The sequence below is a fragment of the Poecilia reticulata genome, linkage group LG17 (assembly GCF_000633615.1).
Source record: "Poecilia reticulata strain Guanapo linkage group LG17, Guppy_female_1.0+MT, whole genome shotgun sequence".
NCBI classification, from domain to species: domain Eukaryota; kingdom Metazoa; phylum Chordata; class Actinopteri; order Cyprinodontiformes; family Poeciliidae; genus Poecilia; species Poecilia reticulata.
The window spans coordinates 138,830-160,179 of NC_024347.1; the positions used below are offsets into that span (position 1 = coordinate 138,830).

At 37.2% G+C, this 21,350-nt stretch overlaps 1 protein-coding gene across 1 annotated transcript in view; it reads left to right on the forward strand.

Annotated features, from left to right (window-relative positions):
• The window catches only part of astn1 (astrotactin 1), a 369,159-nt gene that overhangs the window by 123,282 nt on the left and 224,527 nt on the right, over positions 1–21,350 (forward strand). Inside the window, exons 8-11 of the mRNA XM_017309852.1 lie at positions 3,122–3,206; positions 4,750–4,824; positions 7,949–8,086; positions 17,182–17,332. Of these exons, the coding sequence (XP_017165341.1) occupies positions 3,122–3,206; positions 4,750–4,824; positions 7,949–8,086; positions 17,182–17,332 (449 nt within the window). The remainder of the gene's footprint in view (positions 1–3,121; positions 3,207–4,749; positions 4,825–7,948; positions 8,087–17,181; positions 17,333–21,350) is intronic.

A 21,350-nucleotide genomic window follows, 5' to 3' on the forward strand; every position in this document is an offset into this window, starting at 1 on the left:
TGCTGTTTGTAGATGGAGCTCCTGTGATGCCAGGCTTCTGACATCATGCTTTCAAGTTTATTTGCAGACTCATCTTGAATGGGACTCTCCTCCCCTCCCCCTATTCACCTACCAAAAGTTCTAACARCACAAGTACAGGAGCGAAAAAGTTTTTCTTTTGAGCACAATTGTTCCCTATTAAAGACCACAATGTTGAATAAAAAAAAAGGCTGAACAATGAACTGTCTTGCTTTTTATTCACTAGCATAAGTAGCAGAAACACTAAAAGTGAATTTCTGTCATAAACTGACAGTTGACCTTTCCATTAGCATGGGTATAAAAAAACCCCAGGCCCTGCCTCTCACCTGCCTCCCATTGAGCAGGAAAATAGCATGTTAAAACATGTTACCCTGGATAACCTTTCCAAACCATGGAATGAGACTCCATCAATCACACTACATTAAGTCAGTGTCTTTCTCCCGGGAGCTGACAGCGCAACAATAAGGTGATGCTATTCTCTGTTAACAGGTTTCACTTATCAGCACAAAACCAACACAGAGCATGAATATTTTGTTTGTCCYAMTGGAGAGGTATTGAATGTTCAAGACTTTTACTCTCTCTCTCTCCCTTTTAACAAGCACCATTTGATCTCCATGTCCAGTCCAGCAGTTCCACATGGGGTCACAAATAAAGGGGTTCAGCAGCAGTTGCCAACGAATCACTGGGTTTATGTTTTTAAGCAGCAGGCATGTGTAGCGGTGCATGACATCCTAATACATTTCCACTGAAATGGTGTCCAAGGCCTCACAACTAAGTAGATTTCTAAGAAAAATCWCTGAGGTAGCATTTAGCATTTGTGCTAATTAGCTTAGGAACAAACACTCTTAAACCGTCAGATGTACAGAAAGAAAACTTTAAATCACGCTGAGAGCTTTATTGTTTACTGCAACGTTTTGGGCTCAATAATTAACTGAATACATTTTAATATTGGTTTTCTTAAATGTTAGAAAAAGCCGTTTTTTTATTTGGACCAACAATATTATAAACCCCAACGAGCTTCTGCTTGTGCTCTCTCCTTCAACCATGTACACACCAAGGATAGTCTTTCATCTACTCAGAAACCATCACAGCTGACTGGTGGTGTAATTTTCTGGTGTTTTATAGATTTAGTCATTGCAAAGATGTATTTAGATCTTTTTGGATGCAGCAAGAGTCGTGCCAGACATCAGTGTGTTGTCAACACCATTGTAATAACTTCATTGCACCACAGTCTGCACAGTATAGAAGTGATAGGCAAGAGACCAGTGAGGAAAGTCTTCATTTCAGGACTTGATAAGCATTCCACTGCAGTATGTGCTGGTCCCAGGTGTCATTCCTTCACTTTCTGCCTAGAACTACTAAATCTGTGCCACTACAATAATCAGCCATTGCCACTAAAGTATTGTGTATTCTGGTCAATACACGCAGGAGCTTCACATACTATATATCAAGCATAATAGGGAGCAAACTGGATTCTTAATTCTTCCCAAAAGACCTCACAGAATGCCCATGTTGTGATTTATTTACATTTGTGCTCTGTTGTTGCATCAGTGTGTTTAGGGTCCCCAAGAGTTGTTAAACAAGTGAATGAATTAATGTCCAAAAATTAGTTTCATTGTTGGCTATTAGTATGTAAAGCTGCTTTTCAGTCTCGGTGATATTTGGTAGATCACTGCTTTTGAGATTTTCACAATACCTCTGGTAATGTGAAAAAGGGGGTGGGGGGAGTAGCAGCATCTCTTAGCTGCCACTTTGTCATTTAGCAGATGGTAAACGACAAAGTGGTAAATGAAAATATATCCAGAATCATATCCTACGTTTTTGGAAGCTTTTTAAAAACGTGCTCTCATGTCTTGCGTTGACACTTTTCAGTCRAACTCAAATGATGCTCATGAAAGCAACTTTTCCGCTAATGTGTATTACACACAAGTAGATGACAGGAAACGGTAAAAACAAAGTGCTGTGCAAGGCGTTGCTTCGAGCCAATTGCRAACATAACCTCRTAAATCAACTTTGATCCATTGCCCTACGTTGCAACATATAGGATCTCTTAACATGCTGCATGTGCCTCTTCAAGGCAACAAGTGTCTACRATGCTATTTAAAGTAGCAGAGAGTGGAGGAAACCTGTTTACTAACTGAGCAGCCAGAATAAATGTTGCTGCCAACACTGTTTGGCTAAAAATATTATATTCCCCAGTTCATAAAAAGTCCTTAATGATCCCAGTCATTGTAATGAACTTATAGCTTTCCTTGGATCTTGGAGAAATAAGACCTTGTTTCTGTGGGTGGGTGCACACTACAGGGAACACATACACACAKAATCTTGCTATTTGACTGCACTGTCCTCAGAAACGACTCCAATAACGGACTTTGGCCCCGTAGCAGGAACGGTTGATTTTAACCTTACGAAATGAGATGTGCAACAGTCACACAACAAATCAAGTCAATAAAACACTTTGCATAAGGCTGCAGACCCCATCATAGAACTCGTCAGCCCTGTCCTGATAAACATGCAGCTTTAACTATACTGGTTCGGCTTCTAGCCTGAAACCTCAGTAAAGGTGTTGGGGTGGTTCTTTTGAACATTGTCTGCTCTGTTGTGCCTTTTTTTTTATCTCAACGGTGGTTTTATTCAAGCTAACACATAGGTTTCCTTAAAACATAGCTGAACATTGTGCACTATTGCCAGAGATTGGCCTTCATGTGGTGTGCCGAGGGTCCGGTTGCATTGTGTACAAGCAGAGGAGGAAACCATAAGTTACCTTTAAGTGTGGGCACCATCTGGGATTTTATTTCTGGTTGAACTGCATGCTCATGTTTGCTACAGGCCATTTTTCAGCTCCTTGAGAAGCAGCCGCATTGTACAGAAAGATTTGACTGCACATGCTCCTGCAAGAAAACTGCAAGCGTTTTGTTTTTAACAATGTTGACTGCCTCATTAAGAATAAGAGATGATCATGAGTGCTCTAATTGACTCAAGAGGATCATATTTGGAGTAAAACAAAAGAGGAGCAGTAGGAATTATTTATTTTTTTTGGTGATTTGAAAAGGGCTTGACTATAATGAACACAATGATTGAAGAACCGCCTTTGTGTTTTTAGGAGAATGCCTCTGCCTCGACGGCTACATGAAGGACCCGGTCCACAAACATCTTTGCATCCGCAGTGAGTGGGGGCCCAATCAGGGGTGAGTTACGATAATTGCCTCACGATGATTTGCGATTGCTCATTACCATGTCAGGGCGAAACATTGGGACAACAAAGGAATCATCCTCCCCATCAAACCAAGACTTATTACGTTGCTTTGATAAATCAAAACAAAGTGCGATGTGACCACATGCCATACGGCGTCAGGAGTGGGAAACAGAACTCCAGGTTCACCAAAGCATTTTGCTCCGGACGCACACCTAAACACCTGATGGACATCCCAGGCAAGGCTTGAATTTCTATTATATAAGGAAAACTTGTCTGTTGCAGTTCAATAAGCAAAACTGTTGAACAGCATTGTTAATTATTGCTTATTGAAATGTCACATATTAGAAGAAAGAAAATGCATACAGTACACTGGACTTTTTTCTTTTTGATTTTCTTCTATGCAAGAACACAGAACCTATAGGGACTTGCATTGAAACACTAAGGGAGTCACTTGTAAAAATAAAATCACTTGTGGCTGTAAACTCCACAGGATACCTTTTAAGAAATGTAATAGACTAACTAAATACCCCATTTGGCTCACTTTCTTTTTTTTTTATTATGTGGATTGCCACTGAGTTCTGGAGCCACTTAAAACCTCTCTGTAGGATAAATGTGGCAATGAAAAGAATAGCTTGTGCTAATTTCTGACACCGCGATGACTTCCAGCAGGCAGACCAGACATTTTCCTTTGTGTTCTGACTATATTCATGCCACGGTTTGTATTATTTTATACATTTAGTTTTTTTTTTTTTTTTTGCTAATTTCGTTCAGCTCACCCAACTGTGCATCTCTGCTTCTTGTTCCTCTGGTCTTATTCCTGTGTCCCTGTCACTGTGTAACAGAGTGGGCACCCATGGGTGACTTAAATGTTTAATGATCGTAGCCCATGGCGTGGAAGCCGCTCCCCCTCCTTACTGATGTTCTTTTTGCTTACAGTGGTGAAGGAGTTTGCTCCAAACGACATCGGGCCCCTGTCACTTCCCTTTCTTGCGCTTTCACTTTGCAGACTGTTAAGTCCCAGAGCTGCCACTCCCCATTAATCTCTATCATTCTCCCTCTCTCACTTCTGCCTCTTGGCATCTGTCTCATTCCCACAATGTTTTTCTCACTCTCACCGCTTGTCCCTTTTTTTTTTTTTTCCCAGCTTCTGCTGCTTCCATCTACATCTGTATCTCCCGCTTTTACTGTGCGTCTTTCTTCCTCTGTCTCATTCTGTCATCGCCTCTTATCCACTCCCCTGGTAAATAGATATGAGCGAAAGTCACATTTTATGTCAGCTGCAGCAAAACACATTTTCAGTCTGCTGGTTTACACATAAGACACTGTGACGCTGCGAATGGATTGTGAAGGAATGTTGCTCTGGTAGACAGAAAAGCGGGGCTTGAGATTTTGGAAARTTTGGACAAGAAGTATGGGTATTCTAAAAAAAAAAAAAAAATTTTTTTTGCACTTCTCCAGCTTTGATTCTAATAATCAGTTTTGCTCTCTCCTCTCTTTGTTGTCTTTGTGTCTGATCTATTTTTTCCTCCTGCAAGTCCCTGGCCTTACACCATCTTCCAGCGTGGTTTTGATCTTGTGATGGGAGAACAACCCTCTGATCGCATTTTCAGGTAAGAAGAACTTCACAAAACTTACTTCTATCTGACTACATTATACGTTCTGCTTTGCTGCCATCATATAACACGTATCGCAGTACATCTATGGCTGTTTCTCTATTGATGATTGTTATGAGCCTGCAGGTTCATGCAGCCTGTGAATTTATAAACAGCTCTAATTACCATGGAAAACCAGAGAAAATGAATGTAACTTTTTTTTAACCTTTTGCATTATTATTTATTTTTATTTATTTTTTTGCGAATCAGCAATAAAAACTGAATATTATTTTTTATTGCATCACAACAAAAATGTATGGGAGAGGGCTAACTTTTCAGCTCATTTAGACCACTCTGACTGTTAGCACTGTTTGTCAGGAACGGATAGAAGAAGATGGCAAAGACACAAAGCTGAATTTAAAGGTTTGCCTTCCCTGTCGACATATCATCCAGAGTTAGCCAAAGTTTGTAAAATGTTATTCACAACCATCCTAATTTGACCAATTTAGATCTATGGCTCATTTGATCAAACAATCCAGCACTTTATCTTTACCTAAAGTCAGGTTTTGATGAGCTGTGCATCCATAAGTTTGTTTGCTTAAGCATATATTATTATTTCCCAAAATTATTATTGCAGGAAATAAAACGAGGCAGAACAAACAGTGAAGATAAATGCCGAGAGCAAGCGTTCAGACACACAACACTTGCCTTCCACCCAGTAATAACCACAGGGAGTTCCTCTAAGGACTGCAAACATGTTTTTCTCCCAACAACTGTTTCCTCACGAGGACTCTTAGTGTTTTCCACCTCCAGTTTCTGTTAGAGCGAAGCAAATAAGTCGTACGGCAGTGCTCAAGTCCCAAGTTGTCCATTATGAAACAGGGCTCGTTAGGTGGCAGCTAATTTATCCTGTGGTCACCCTTGTACGTCATCCTGCATCACAGGGAACCTCGGCTCCACCGCCGAACACGGTCCCGGAGGAGCAAGTGAAATAAGATGTGGCAACTGTTTCCTGAGGAGTAACATGAAAATAATACTACTTTTAAGAAACTTGGTTCCAACAGGAGACTCCTGAAATTAAGCCTTATTTAAATAATAAAAAAACCAAAACAGTTGCACTTTGATCCACTTAAAATCTTAACTTTGAAACGAGATGATTAATTAGCTTCATGTAATTAAATGTTCCGTTTCTGTAGTGGTTTAATCACTCTGGTCTTGCACTGAGTGGCAGTGCACACAGTCCTCTGATTTCCCTGCCCTTTTCATATGCTAAGCGTGCATTTTTATTAAATGTAAATTGACCAATTGAAAATTTTGAAATGTAGGTATTCAGCATGAAAATGGTTATTTTGTGGGGGGGAAAAAACACCTGTCTTTTGTAGCACAAGTCAGCATGCATTATTCATCAGGGCTAATGCAGCATTTCATGTTAATCAGCTCGCAATGTTTAACTTAAGCTCTAAAATACTGTGTTACGGCTGCTGTGAATGGAAAGGTTGATGATACAGCTGATGCACAAATAAAAAATGATTCAATGTTTTTGTTCCCTGCATCTGTTTTTTTACAGATTCATTGTTGTTTTGGTGCCTCAGGGGGAAACTGAGTGGCCCYGTTTTGCCGGGGTTCCACATTTAGTATGCTTTCCATCCATTAAACAAACGGTTCCCTCTGTTAAGGGACCATTTTACGCAGCAAATTATGATTTTGCTTAAAGGCAAATTAAATAACTCTGAATCTACTTAAGTTTGCAACATGATTTATGAAATTAAGAGATTCATCTTTAAAAAGCTGATTTTTTTTTTTTTAATGCAACATGTTTTTGGTTATACAAAGAATGAATTCTGGTGGCTTTTAAATTTTACATTGAATCTCCCCTTGTGTATGCCAACCATTTGTAATTTGTAGGAATGATTTAGCATTTTTGTTTCCATATTAATGTCTATGGTAGAAACAAAACAAAAACTTTGAACCTTAAGTGTTTTTTTCTTGGATGCCTGTAAGGTGGCAATGATTACAGCTGAAGAGCCACAAACCCATGAAGGAAATATTTTTTAAACTTCCATTTTTTATTTTCTTTATTTTTTGTGTAGATATTCTGTTTTATTTTTGCACAAAAGCCACATTCTCCCATTCACACTCAGTGACTCTGTGGACCTTCCACAATGACTCTTATTGACATAGGCTAAAAATATGCAAGGGTGTACAGAAAATGGATGGATGGATTGATGGACTTACTGGTCTGATATAAAAGCAAATTCAGATTTTAGCAATGTTCCGGTTCTTGCACGGCATAATTTAATTGCATATCCACAAGAAAACGACATGAAAAGTACAAGTAATCAATTTTCTGTTTTTCTTGCCATTAGTTTGGAAGCTATGTGTTTAAATTTTTTCCAGAAATATCATCACCCTGTTGATAAAAATGTATCCATCCCTTCTTTGCAAATATTTGATGTTTTTCTTTTTGAAACCTAAAAATAGAAACACAATTTTAGCACTTTCAAAAATGACAACAAATCTCCTATAGTAGATTGTCGAGTCTTCTCTGAAAAGGTCATGCAACATTTGACATGTGTCATGGAGAGTCAGAGGAGTCTGTCAACTCTGCTCTCGTTGGTCGGTTGGTTTTGTGACAGCAATTTGCCACTTTTTGTGTGYGTTTCCCCACAAAGAGAAGAAAGGGTTAATTGAACTWCCGGTGTGAAGTTGTGAATTGTTATGCATGGAGGATTTTGTGGAGCTCAGCGTAGCTGCCCTTTCCATTTGCATTTTGTAAAGAGATGTGTGCGGCGTTCAATGTTAAGGAGGGGAAGCTTTGATTGTGTTTCGGGTGCAGAAAAGTAACAAAGATTATTCGTGGGCATCAAGGATTTATCACCTGCTCTTTTATGACACTGTAGGGGTTTGTCTYTGTGCTGATCTTATGACAAGACTATTTGTATTATCCAAGCAAAAAGGAGCAGATTATTAAAAAAAGAGAGTTTTATTTAGCTAGACTGAGAGCAATAAAAGGTGTGTCTTCAGATTATAAAGCTTGTAGACCCACAAGGTATACATGCATAAGCAACATTTTATTTCACTTTGCCTTCATGTCGTACTTTTCTCTTTTGAAAAGCCCACTTCTATGACTGTCTTCTTCTAGATTTACATACACCCTGGGAGAAGGAATGTGGCTTCCTCTGAGCAAAAGCTTCGTCATCCCTCCCGCTGAGCTCGCCATCAACCCRTCAGCCAAATGCAAGACAGACATGACAGTAATGGAGGATGCGGTAGACGTAAGGTGAGAGACATTTAAAGATGCCACTTTTCTTAARTGTAGCTTTAGCAACGGAGACAAAAGAAGCTTCAACGGGAGGAACAAGGGTTTCATTAAGCATCTCATGATCTTAGTGCTAATTACACTCCAGCAAAACGTTTGTTGTCATCACCACACTCAAATGTAACAAAGACATTTGCTGGCTTTGAATGTTGACATATATTATCATACTTTTATGTCATCCTGCATAAAGTAAAGTAAATGTTAACTCTGACAGCTACCCTTTTCAGGAGACTTGCGCTGCTCTGTATTCCAACTTCATCTGCACTATTTTTTTGTTATTATTATTATCATTATTAATTATTGTTTCTGTGAGTTTTAATCATCGCACTGTTGTTGATGAAGAGGTCTTAGTGGTCATAATTCACAGGATAATAAAATTCTGAGTTCAAACACAAAATCAATTATGGAGAAGCAGCAGGGGAGAAAAAAAAAGGAAAATAAAACTAAGAACTGGCTGGTGATTTGAAGCCAGAAGCAGCGTTTCGATTGTTAAATGGTTCATAACTCCGAAGACAATCCACTCTGCATGCAACGACTGCGTCTGTGTCTAGACTGCAAAGAGAGCAGTAACTGAGCCAAAGCAAAACTGCAGTGTTAAATTGGACCCGGCCGACATCAGTGAAGCAACAGAATTATTTAGCCACTTTGCTTTTCTACCAGTGGGTGGTTAAGTTGGCCCAAGAAAATTTCATATCAGGACGCCAATGCARCCAGAGCTCTTAATCAGATTCTGTAAATTTAGGCTTGAGTCGATAACATTTTCTCTGTTTTTACAAACATTTTTGCTCCTCTCCACTTCGGTGTTATCGTCCTAGTGCTGGGAGAAAATAGCAGAATGTGTAGATGTTTGAAAACTAGATATTAAATAAAAACAGAATACATAATACATAATGACTTTTTTTTATAGTGTGAGACATAGAGTTGACATACTGTACATATCAATTATATCAGCCATATTAGGTTTCATTGGAAAAATGAATGTGTTTGCCCTGCAGATAATTGACACAGTGTGCAAAGTCGGACCAAATCTAGAACTATCTAGCATAGACTTCATTTCTTAACTATGGATGTGGGAAGGTTTAATCCACTCAGTGTTCATAATAACCCTCATATCTACTGTGGGATTAACTAGGCCACATTTTCTTTTTTCTTACATTGGTCCACACAGAATTAATGGACAAGTCATAACTCCACTAAGTATATGCAAATATAGTCTAGTAATAAATTTGGTAATGCATCATTAACTTGCGTTGTTTATTACTTGAGCAGAATCCRATTCTTTGCACTGGTCTGCAGGTTTGTGTTGCCACTTCAATAAAACAGACCAATTTTTTTTTACCATACAACTACTCTGATGTATTCTGTCAATGTTTTTCAAGTTTAAGATGTAAAAAAGAATCACCTCCATAAAGGTTGGTTGTACTATGGATTTTCAAATTTCCACACATACACCTGCATCTGATTATAGGCGCCTTTTGAAGTTGCACTCTGACTATATGGGTTTTTAAAACCATCAACAGGCATCATTTTGGCTGGATATTTGACGACACTTCTTGGTAAAATTAGCACAATTACTTTTAAGTAACCCAACTCTCCTCTCAGACCAGCTTTTATACATTGTTTACAAAATCCAACAANTTTTTTTTTACCATACAACTACTCTGATGTATTCTGTCAATGTTTTTCAAGTTTAAGATGTAAAAAAGAATCACCTCCATAAAGGTTGGTTGTACTATGGATTTTCAAATTTCCACACATACACCTGCATCTGATTATAGGCGCCTTTTGAAGTTGCACTCTGACTATATGGGTTTTTAAAACCATCAACAGGCATCATTTTGGCTGGATATTTGACGACACTTCTTGGTAAAATTAGCACAATTACTTTTAAGTAACCCAACTCTCCTCTCAGACCAGCTTTTATACATTGTTTACAAAATCCAACAAKCTTGAGTTTAGCTTCCTGTGCAAATCCATTCCAGRCAATAAATAACATTCTTTATCAATCCTCAAACCAGTTTCGATCATTTTTGGGATCTTCATCCATTCAAACTCCCAATTTCCAATATTCAACAATCTGAATACCACCCTCAAATGAAAAAAAAAAAAAATGCTAAAGATGTTTATGAACAACTCAAGAGCATAACGTAGCTGCTGCACATTTGTCACCTGACTGTGCATGATTTGTCTCTCTTTCCACATCACATACATGCTACGTTTAATTGAAAGTTGGGGACTGGAACGACCATCCGGGTGCAGTAAACTCAACCAGCTTGAGATAATTTTGGCTTCGTGCCATGATGATGTTTCCCTGTGTAATCCTTTGGTCCTTCAGTCTATATTCATCTTGTATTTCTAATGATTAATATAATCTAATTTTATCTCATATTTTTCCTGATTTCAATTGTGAATGTTTTGAMTGACATATTGTGGATGGTACATATAAAGCTATGTGATAATGCTGTATGCTTTGTAGATATTTCAACAGCGAGCTGGACTGTTGGCAGCCAAATTAAAAGAGAAAAATATGAACTGTCCTTCTTTTTTCTTTTTTTTCTTTTTACCGAGTAGTTACAATATGAACTTCTCTATTAAAAAGGAAGAGCTGAACATTACTGGGGAAAAGGGCACAGCTTTATTTAAATAAATATGTCACTCACCGAGTCTGAATTATTTTCAGACACAATGATTTTTTCTTTATATAGTCTTGGAGTCATTGAACTTGTCTCATTAAGCTGAACCCAGTGACTTTGTGGCAATTTAGAAAGTTGCGTCTTCAAAGTGGTGCACAGTGAAACGTAAACAAGAAATGGYTTCATTACACAGAGAGAATACATGTGTGGGCCTGTTGATGGGCATACATCACCAGYGTGATGCAAACGATTTCTGAGATATGTGCATCAACATTTCATCTGCATACTCCAGCTGTGTGTGTGTTACTAATTCAAACTGATGTCCAAACCAGAGATGGTAAGGAGGAAGCCACAACTCAAGATATGAAATGAAGGAGTTTGTATTTGCAGTTTGAAACTATCAGAAGTCGAACATAACGGTGCTATGAGGGTGGGGACACCCATGACTGCGATGACTGAATTATACTTGATCGTTTATATGGCGACCTTTGTAGCCCCCCGCCCCCGGTTTCATTTTATAAACACAGTTTCAGATAAAATTTGACTAGCACTCATTCTCTCATCCATACACTTCACACACAATCACCAACTTCTGTTTGCAAAGGATTGTGAATCAACTGCTTTCGACTGAGTCGTGTAATTTTACTTCCAAAACAGTCTGATTTATTCCAGCCATTCAGTCATCCATCCATCTTATCTGGCACTTATCTNTTTTTTTCTTTTTACCGAGTAGTTACAATATGAACTTCTCTATTAAAAAGGAAGAGCTGAACATTACTGGGGAAAAGGGCACAGCTTTATTTAAATAAATATGTCACTCACCGAGTCTGAATTATTTTCAGACACAATGATTTTTTCTTTATATAGTCTTGGAGTCATTGAACTTGTCTCATTAAGCTGAACCCAGTGACTTTGTGGCAATTTAGAAAGTTGCGTCTTCAAAGTGGTGCACAGTGAAACGTAAACAAGAAATGGYTTCATTACACAGAGAGAATACATGTGTGGGCCTGTTGATGGGCATACATCACCAGYGTGATGCAAACGATTTCTGAGATATGTGCATCAACATTTCATCTGCATACTCCAGCTGTGTGTGTGTTACTAATTCAAACTGATGTCCAAACCAGAGATGGTAAGGAGGAAGCCACAACTCAAGATATGAAATGAAGGAGTTTGTATTTGCAGTTTGAAACTATCAGAAGTCGAACATAACGGTGCTATGAGGGTGGGGACACCCATGACTGCGATGACTGAATTATACTTGATCGTTTATATGGCGACCTTTGTAGCCCCCCGCCCCCGGTTTCATTTTATAAACACAGTTTCAGATAAAATTTGACTAGCACTCATTCTCTCATCCATACACTTCACACACAATCACCAACTTCTGTTTGCAAAGGATTGTGAATCAACTGCTTTCGACTGAGTCGTGTAATTTTACTTCCAAAACAGTCTGATTTATTCCAGCCATTCAGTCATCCATCCATCTTATCTGGCACTTATCTSAGATCGCTTTCCCAAGGCAGCTGGCCCAAAAACAAGACACGCCTATTCAAACATGTATCAGTGTTGAAATCTGATACTGATATCAGCCAGTTCCAACACCTCCGTAAAAACTAAAATATAAGAAAATATTTTAAAATGGTCACTGATTTGATTTTTTTTGACACGTCACGCAACGTGTGTGAAAAAGCAGTTGCTTTAAAATAATCATACATTCATTAAGACAAAGAAAAATGCATGCAGAATGGACTTTTCAAACTAGAAATGCATGTAAAAGTTGCAAAACAGTGACTCTTGAGGTGCAGAATTGAAAAATTCTTCTTTTGAAAAATATATTTACAGCAGGGGAGGGTAGACCCACATTCATTTTCCTGCAGTATTAATCTGGTTCATCATTTATTAAATATTTAACAAATATTTTCCAAGTTTTCTAAGTAAAGCAAATAGAGCTATGTGATTAAAACGTGATGTGTGCAAAGCTTGGCAGCTGGTAATAACCTCACATAGGTGAACTCTAGTTACAAATAAGAGGAGGAAACACAGCATGTAGTTTAATGCCCTAGATGTAAGAAGGTTTATCACAAGAAAATGTCCAAGATTTCAGATTTTTTTCCCCCCTAGTTTTTAGCCCTTTATGCCACCAGTAGGCTCTCACAGAAAGATAACTTTCTGTGTGAAGCCCTCATCCAGATAACAGTGTAAATGTGAACAAAACTCAGATCATCATCCAACAATTTCAAACAGTGCAGCCCAGCATTGGCTGACTCCTGCTGCTCTGTCGGCAGTCTGTGTCTAACCAGACTTAAGAGGTGCTACAATTGGGGAGAAAAAAAATAAATCTTACATCTTTTTCATTGAAACATATGGTGCAGCTTTTCCAATGTTTCATTTTGGTCCATTACTTCTAGATCTGACTTTTATTTTTCCCTATTTTTACACAAGACCTAATAAATTCCTGTGACCGTCAGGATAAAACATGGCTCAAAATTATATTGAGAAAATTTAACCTTTAACCTTTTGTAGTCTTATTCTGCCCATACATTATTTTTACTGTTGTTAATATATTTCTTACATCTGTCTTCACTGTGGGGAAGTCTGAACAAATAAATTGTGGAGTGTAAAGACAAAGTATTTAAAGAGAAATATGATTTTTACAATGTACAGAGAGAATGAGCAGTTGGTGTATGATATACAGGTCCTTCTCAAAAAATTWGCATATTGTGATAAAGTTCATTATTTTCCATAATGTAATGATAAAAATTAAACWGTCATACATTTTAGATTCATTGCAAACCAACTGAAATATTTCAGGTCTTTTATGGTTTTAATACTGATGATTTTGGCATACAGCTCATGAAAACCCAAAATCCCTGTCTCAAAAAATTACCATATTTCATCCGACCAATAAAAGAAATAAATACCAAAATAAATACCAATAAATACCAAAAAAGACAACCTTCAAATAATTATGTTCAGTTATGCACTCAATACTTGGTCAGGAATCCTTTTGCAGCCTTCAAAGCGGCGTGGCATGGAGGCAATCAGCCTGTGGCTCTGCTGAGGTGTTAAGGAGGCCCAGRATGCTTCGATRGCGGCCTTAAGCTCATCCAGAGTTTTGGGTCTTGCGTCTCTCAACTTTCTCTTCACAATATCCCACAGATTCTCTATGGGGTTCAGGTCAGGAGAGTTGGCAGKCCAATTGAGCACAGTAATACCATGGTCAGTAATACCAGTGGTTTTGGCACTGTGAGCAGGTGCCAGGTTGTGTTGAAAAATTAAATCTTCATCTCCATAAAGCTTTTCAGCAGATGGAAGCATGAAGGGCTCCAAAACCTCCTGATAGCTGCTGCATTGCAGGTGTTTAGAGTTACTTTGTTGATTCAGATGATGAGGTTAACTGCTCGTTCAGAGAACCTTTTCATGATATGCTAATTTTTTGAGACAGGGATTTTTGGTTTTCATGAACTGTATGCCGAAATCATCAGTATTAAAACAATAAAAGTCCTGAAATATTTCAGTTGGTGAGCAATGAATCTAAAATATATGACAGTTTAATTTTTATCATTACATTATGGAAAATAATGAACTTTATCACAATATGCACATTTTTTGAGAAGGACCTGTACATCAATAGTTGTCGATTCAAGATCTTTTATGTATGATCTCTGTTTGTTTTGCTTAAACTCATATTGGAGACTTTCTGTATGTAACCATATCATAACACAATTTTGTATTTCATTTCTGTATGGCTGTGTGTTTATATCAAACACATAAACAATTTACAGTTCAACTAAATTCACAATGTGGGAAGCTTAAAAAGTCTATAAATATGCACTTTTATCATATTTCATCACACCTACAAATCTTTTTTTTATTCTCTAAACATTCCTTTTGTGAATATTTATGATGTCAAGATTTTTAAGCTCTCTGTTGGGAAATTGCAGTGAGGATGCGTTGTGTTTACACGCTTTCATCTGTTTTTTTTTGTTGTTGTTTTTTTTAACATGCTATTTTCATTTGGCAGCTTTCTACAAGTCGCTGTGTAAATAGCTCGTCTCCTTCTGATCTGTGATCTAATGAATGCTCTCCTCAGCTCTCCCTCAGGGGCTTCAGAAAAACACTGTTAACACCTTCTTGAAACATGCTGATTCACTGTTCTTCTGAGCCACGTTCCCATGCGTTTGATTGTCATTTGTAACTTTGTTGCTTCCTGGCAGAGAGATAAGTGACAACAAACGCAGATCTTTTTTCCATTGATTAGCTGGTGTCACAGGAGTTCAACCAATTTGGGAAAACGGAAGAAAAAAAAAGCGTGTAGTGTTCTTTACACTTTTTTGATGACGTATTAGCTTGAAACTATTTTTTTAATACAGCATCTGTAAAATAACTTCAACATCTCCTAGTATGAAAACATCAATAATTTAAAGAAAATTTACATTTGGACTTTTGAAGCAGAACTTTTCTCTGGTATAATACTTAATGAAATGGTTGTTTTGTGGTTTATTTCTTGTTCTATTCAATATTCAGATTCTTATTTTGCAAGATATTGTTAAATTATTTGAACTCTGTGGCTAAATTACACAAGGGGAGACGTACCGTGAAAAATATTTACCCCCTACATATTTTTTTCTGGATTTTTTTTTGCATATTTTAGATTACATTTAGATTTACATATCAGACAAAGATAACCTGAAAAAATACAACAAAACAGTTTTCATTTGATTTAATTTATTCTATCCAAACCGATGTAAATTCATGTGAACAAATACTCAATTCCTATGCCAAGTCATTATCTAACCACATCTTCTGTTTAACTAGTCACACCTAAGCCTGACTCAGACCTTTCGAATAAAGAAAAGCACTTAAGCAGAACCTGGAATTAATGATTGACAAAAAAAAAAAAAAAAGCTATAGTAATGCTTTTCTATTTTTACGAAATCTACTTTTAAGGTAAGTTGAATTGAAGTGACAAAGAAAAAAAGTCTGGCAAGAAGCTTTAATCAGACTTTTGATTTTAGATTTTTGTTATCACTGTTCAGACTGATAACGCTCTGAGAATAGAAATATTAACTTCAGATCACATACCAATTCATTATGAAGGTATTTTACCAAATAATTAATGTTGCATTGCTTCGTCATCATTTAAACTTTTAATCTACTCCATGATTTATGTTGGCTGCCGTGGTAAATTGTGTTGTACTCTCTGTGGAGGTCCCCAGCCTATTATTAGGGTTCCTCAGTAATTTAGTATTCACATTTGCTGTTGGTTTCATCATCTGCCGATGTTCCTTTCAACAGGTCCCCACRGTATAAATGACAGCAATGCAACAGGTAATTAAAAATTGAGAAATTGGTTTTGTAAGATAACATCAATTTGAGTGYGAAAGGGAAGAAATCCTACAGCGTTTTTTTTTCTCCCAATTGTCAGCATATAAATAAAACTTTCTTCTTTGCAAAAATATAGTTACCTGAGTAATATTATTATCAAACCTGTGTGTTATTTATTCACAGAATAAATATATTCTTATGGTTTTAGAGGCATGAGAGGATATAAGTAAACACACAAGACAATTTATGAATAAAGTTGGAGGGAAATTATGGCAGATTAGCTTATAAAACTATATCCCAAGCTTTGAACAGCCCTCAGAAAACGGTTCAGGTAATCATCATAAGGAAGGAGTGTTGCGCAACTACAGAGCTTCTTCAACATGACTCTCCAGCAAAATCAGGGGTTAGCAAAATTCACCAAAGATCCATTTTAGCCTTTGCTCCAACTTAACATACATTGGGCCAGAAAACGTATATGAGGCTTAAACAAAAGTCAACTTAAATTTTGCAAATAACTATATACTTGATAATGTTTTGTCTTAAAGCTAAAGAGACACAATTGTATTTTTGAATTTTTTAGGTTTTAGATTTGAACAAATATTCTTGTAATAGTATTAGCCCAATTATAAAATGTGCAGTTATGGCCAACTATTTCCAAAAGACTTCTTAGTCAGAAAAGTAATAATGTCCCACCTGATGACATAAAAATGGCTGAATGAGGTGAAAAACATTGCCCTTGCACCATTAGTCTCCTTCTCCCAGATGGATGATGGGAGTTCATTTCATGTAGTCGTCGATCRGCTATCGCTCTGGTGTAGTGCTTTAATTTGTACTATAAAATAAAAAGCATTGGTTTATTTGGGTTGATCTATCATTTTGAATCCCAATATAAGTCACTGACGTCTAGTTTTGTGACAAAATGTGGCAAAGTTTAGTTTAAGTTTTTAATAAATTCTCAAGCGAACATATTTTGCCTTTTGAAACAAATCTATGCAGGCTTCATGTGCAGCAGATTGCAGGCTCAGTACCTGACAACAATGCCCCACCTGACAAACGTTCCCTCCGCTTTCTCCGTCCTTGTCTTTTCTGCAGAGAGGAGCTGATGATCAGCTCGTCGTTCGACTCTTTGGAGGTCCTTCTGGACTCTTTCGGACCCGTCAGAGATTGCTCGAAAGACAACGGCGGCTGCAGCCGCAACTTTCGCTGCATATCTGACCGAAAGCTCGATTCCACCGGTTGTGTGGTGAGTCATCTTTCTTTATWAATCTCTACCTTTAGGCGACTGCAGATTCTGCCACAGAAAAAAAAAAAAAACAACCTTTCCCCAGACAAAAGAATCCAATTCAAAGTATTACAGAGTGGTATACAATCTACACACTCCATCTTATGACTGATGCAGCACAAGAGGATAAAATTGCCTTAACCTCCAGCAAGATCCAAACCTTGGGTAGTTTTGATCTTTTGCCAACGTTACCTGACCACTTTTCTAAAGGTTAAAATCTTCCCCCCTACCCCCCTTTTTTTCATTAATATCCTGTTTTGGTCATCATTGTTTAAGTCTGTTTGCTTGCATAAATATTCATGGGCATATCTACAGGCCGCGGTGACCCACATCAAGGACACACAGTGAAGCGGCATCCTCTAGCGTTTCTGAATAGACTATTTGACTCTCCCCCTGTCGTCTCTCGTGCCTCTTAGGCCGGCAGCACATTCATTACCTCCAGGTGGTGCTTAGCAACCAGGAAATGTAGCAGCCAGGTTTGTTTTCTTCTCCATCTGCTGGGGGACCCTACTGCTTGCGTTCTTGTCATTGCAGAATCTTATTGCCTTCTGCTGGTGTTTTGCTTCCCTTAAATCCCTCACCCCTCACCCCACTTTCTATCGATGAGCTGTCAGACACCGTCCCCGCAACAATTTAATTTCTTTTCGAGTGCTTTGATGCACTTCAGTCGAGGCTTTAAGGTGGTCTGGGAAGATGCTGTTGACGTGATCCTGTGTGTCTCTCTCTCTCACTCGCGATGCATCTCAAACATGGTGGAGCAGCTGGTGAGAAATTTTAATGGGGGGATATGTAATTTGAAGACTAGAGCACAGACCCAGGTTTCCAAGGAATTCTGCACTACTGCAGTGATATCACAATATCGATATCACCTATAACACATTTTTGAGTGCATTTGTTAATGAATCTCATTCTCATCCATCATCTTACTTTTATTTTGAAGTCATAGATTTACAGTAAGTGAACTGCAGGCAGTTGAGTAGAAGATAAAAGCCTATTTCAAAGTATATGATCAGCTCTTTAAGCTTTAAAACTTCTTTTTCTACTTCCCTTTTCAGATATTTTCCTCTAGAACTGTGGTACCTTTTAATCTGACAGACACATTTTATATTCATAAATTGAAATGGAGAGGAAAAAAGTGATGATGCATAATAAAAGTATGTATCTTTTTACATTAGAGACAATATACCGCAACTGAAAAGATAAGGTATTTAGAGATCATAATGAGGACTAAAATATCTGTAAATCTGCCTTAAGATCATGGTCAAAAGATAATGGATCTTGTCATACCCTGAGGTGTGATTGTTGTGCTATTGGTAAAAAAAATAAAAATCCACTTTTTCTTTTAGACTAAGTGAGCAAACTTAAGGTTTTACACCTACAGTTTTTTTTATAGTGGGATAATACATCTCATCATCTGATTATTTTTGGGTTGAAAAGCATTCACTGAAGTAAAACTGTCATATTGCAAAATTGTCTTATGTAGGTCATGCWAATGTGCTACAAATATAAACATTTTCTAAATACGTCTGAACAATGAAAACACAATTTAAGTCTTCACAAAGAAAACAGGACACATTCTACTTTCTTCTCTCATCTGCTTTGCTCTGCATCAGAAAAACCCTTGTTGGTATTTTCTGTTTTTCTTCTCCTGCGAAGATGATCTCGAGCTTTATGCAGATGCTAACTTTCTCACTAAATCTGCATCAATCAAGTCGGTTTTGTTTTCTAAAATGACAAGCAAATGACTGGCTGTGATTAACATTAGCATGYTTTTTTTTTGTGAGCTTTCCATGAAATGCATGCATAATGAATCTTTTAAATGTAAGCAAACTGCGTCAACAGAGAAAGAGAGCGAGATTGTTTTCAGGGTGAAGCTATTTCAGGAGCAGATCTGTCTCTGTATCTAGTTTTAGAATATGAAGCCCAGTCAAACTCAGGTTTTTCAAAATTTAGCTCCTGCAAAAATATTTWAATGCGTCTGCCCCTGATGTTTCTAACTGCTACCATACAAATAGCAATTCTAAAACTGTAGCAGAATGACACTTGGACCCTAATTGCTTTTGTTTTGAGGACTCCACTTTATTTGTTGCTGAAACTTGGGAGGATGTTCAGATTTGCAAATATTAACTGAACTGAGTTTCCTGTTTTATTGTTCATGCAGCATGCAGTTAGTTAAACTAAAAGATATTCATACCCCAGAAAACTTGAGATTTAAACACATTTTAATCAAATCAAAATGTTTGTGTCTGACAAAAAAAATGTGATGTGCATATTTTTGAAAGATAATAAAACCATATGATATGAATAACAATTTTCTGGTTTTATTTACATTTTAATAAGAAAAGATGCCATGTCAAAGATATTTGATTCTTTATAGTGCATTAAAAAAGTAGTTACTTTTGAAGACTTCTTATAACAACTGATTGGATTCAAAATTCTTGGAATKAAATTAARGACACATTTTCCATATTATATTACATTATATTACAATCCACTTCTGAGTTTTATTATGTCACCTTTTTGCTGCAGGTGCATACGTTTCTTTTTTTTTTTCTTTTTTTTTCCAAGAATAGGTGTGGACTCTTTTTGGAAATTTAGGCTCTATACACATTTTGTGATAAAGGATCCAAAAGCCTATTTTGGCTTTTAGCAGTTCACCTGTTTCATCTGTGAATTAAAGAAGCATTTTTCATARTATATTTTTCAACCCACAGGAATATGTTTTTCTGCTTCTTGATAGCTTACCGCTGCAGTTACACTGAATGAAAATGGCTTAGTAAATCACCTTTTTTATTTCCTGATGCTTTTCAGAAGTCACGACCTGCTCATATGGGAAAGAGTCAATCTCCTGGTTGGCTCCTGCAGAGTCAGCCAGGAGTTTGACTCCTGCATAATTTCTGCTATTAGAAATTATGCAGGAAGGCAGACTTTTTGTGKTTGAAARTTCTTTCTATTTATGTGTTAAGCAATATATCCATTTATGCATTGTATATCTTAACTGATTTTGTCCTTTTTATATGTACATTTTCACTTAGGAAGAGCCTGTTGCAATCCAGAAAAGGGAGAAATCGACACCATAGCTGTTAATGGCTAAACAATACACAGCGTCTTTATATATATGCWTTCCAGATATACTTAGCCTGGGTTGTTAATTTAATCTACTAATAACCAGTGATAATCTGTATTTAGTGTCAAATTTMCTTTAGAACTTTAACACTCATGAAAGGGCAGYTTAACAGCAATTCTGAATGGAATAAAATACAATAAAAAAACAAATTTCACTAATTTTATCAGATTAATATTTACTGTGTATCTTCATAAATTAAYCTAATCATTCTTACTATGCCCCCTACATYTTTATTGATCTTCCTCATTCATCTTAGTGACCACTGGCTGWTCGAAACCGGCCTTCATGTCTTCATTGTTTGATTGAGAAGTCTATAAAATAAAAATCCTTAAGTCAAATATATCTCTAACAAAGAGTTGGTGGTGCCATGTGCATTTTTGTAAAAAGGTTTTTCTTGGTGTCATAGTGTTGGAATTTATACCTTTTTTTTAAARCATGAATTATTTTACAACAATGAAAGTGCTATGCACACATTCACCAGGGGTGGCAAGAATTTGCCTGCCTCTGTCTTAGTCCAGMTGCAAACATATTTGGAGGTTGACTTAGGTTTAAATGCATTAGAGAKATATGGTCAAAGAAATCCTGTATAGTGCAGAGCCACTGAACTTAAATGTCGGCAGTTCAATATCCATCCAATTTCCATCTTACACAAGGAGATGACTGAGAGGATATTTTTAGCCAAGCCTTTGAAGTCTTGCAGGCACTTGAATCTGTTTTGCCTGGTTGAGACACTTTTTCATGCTTTTCTCTGCTGTGGGGAAGCATAAAACAGTCCTCACATTTTTGTTGTGACATTATTTCTTAATGCATAATTACAGGGTGACTTTAAAAAACATTTCACATTTGCCATCC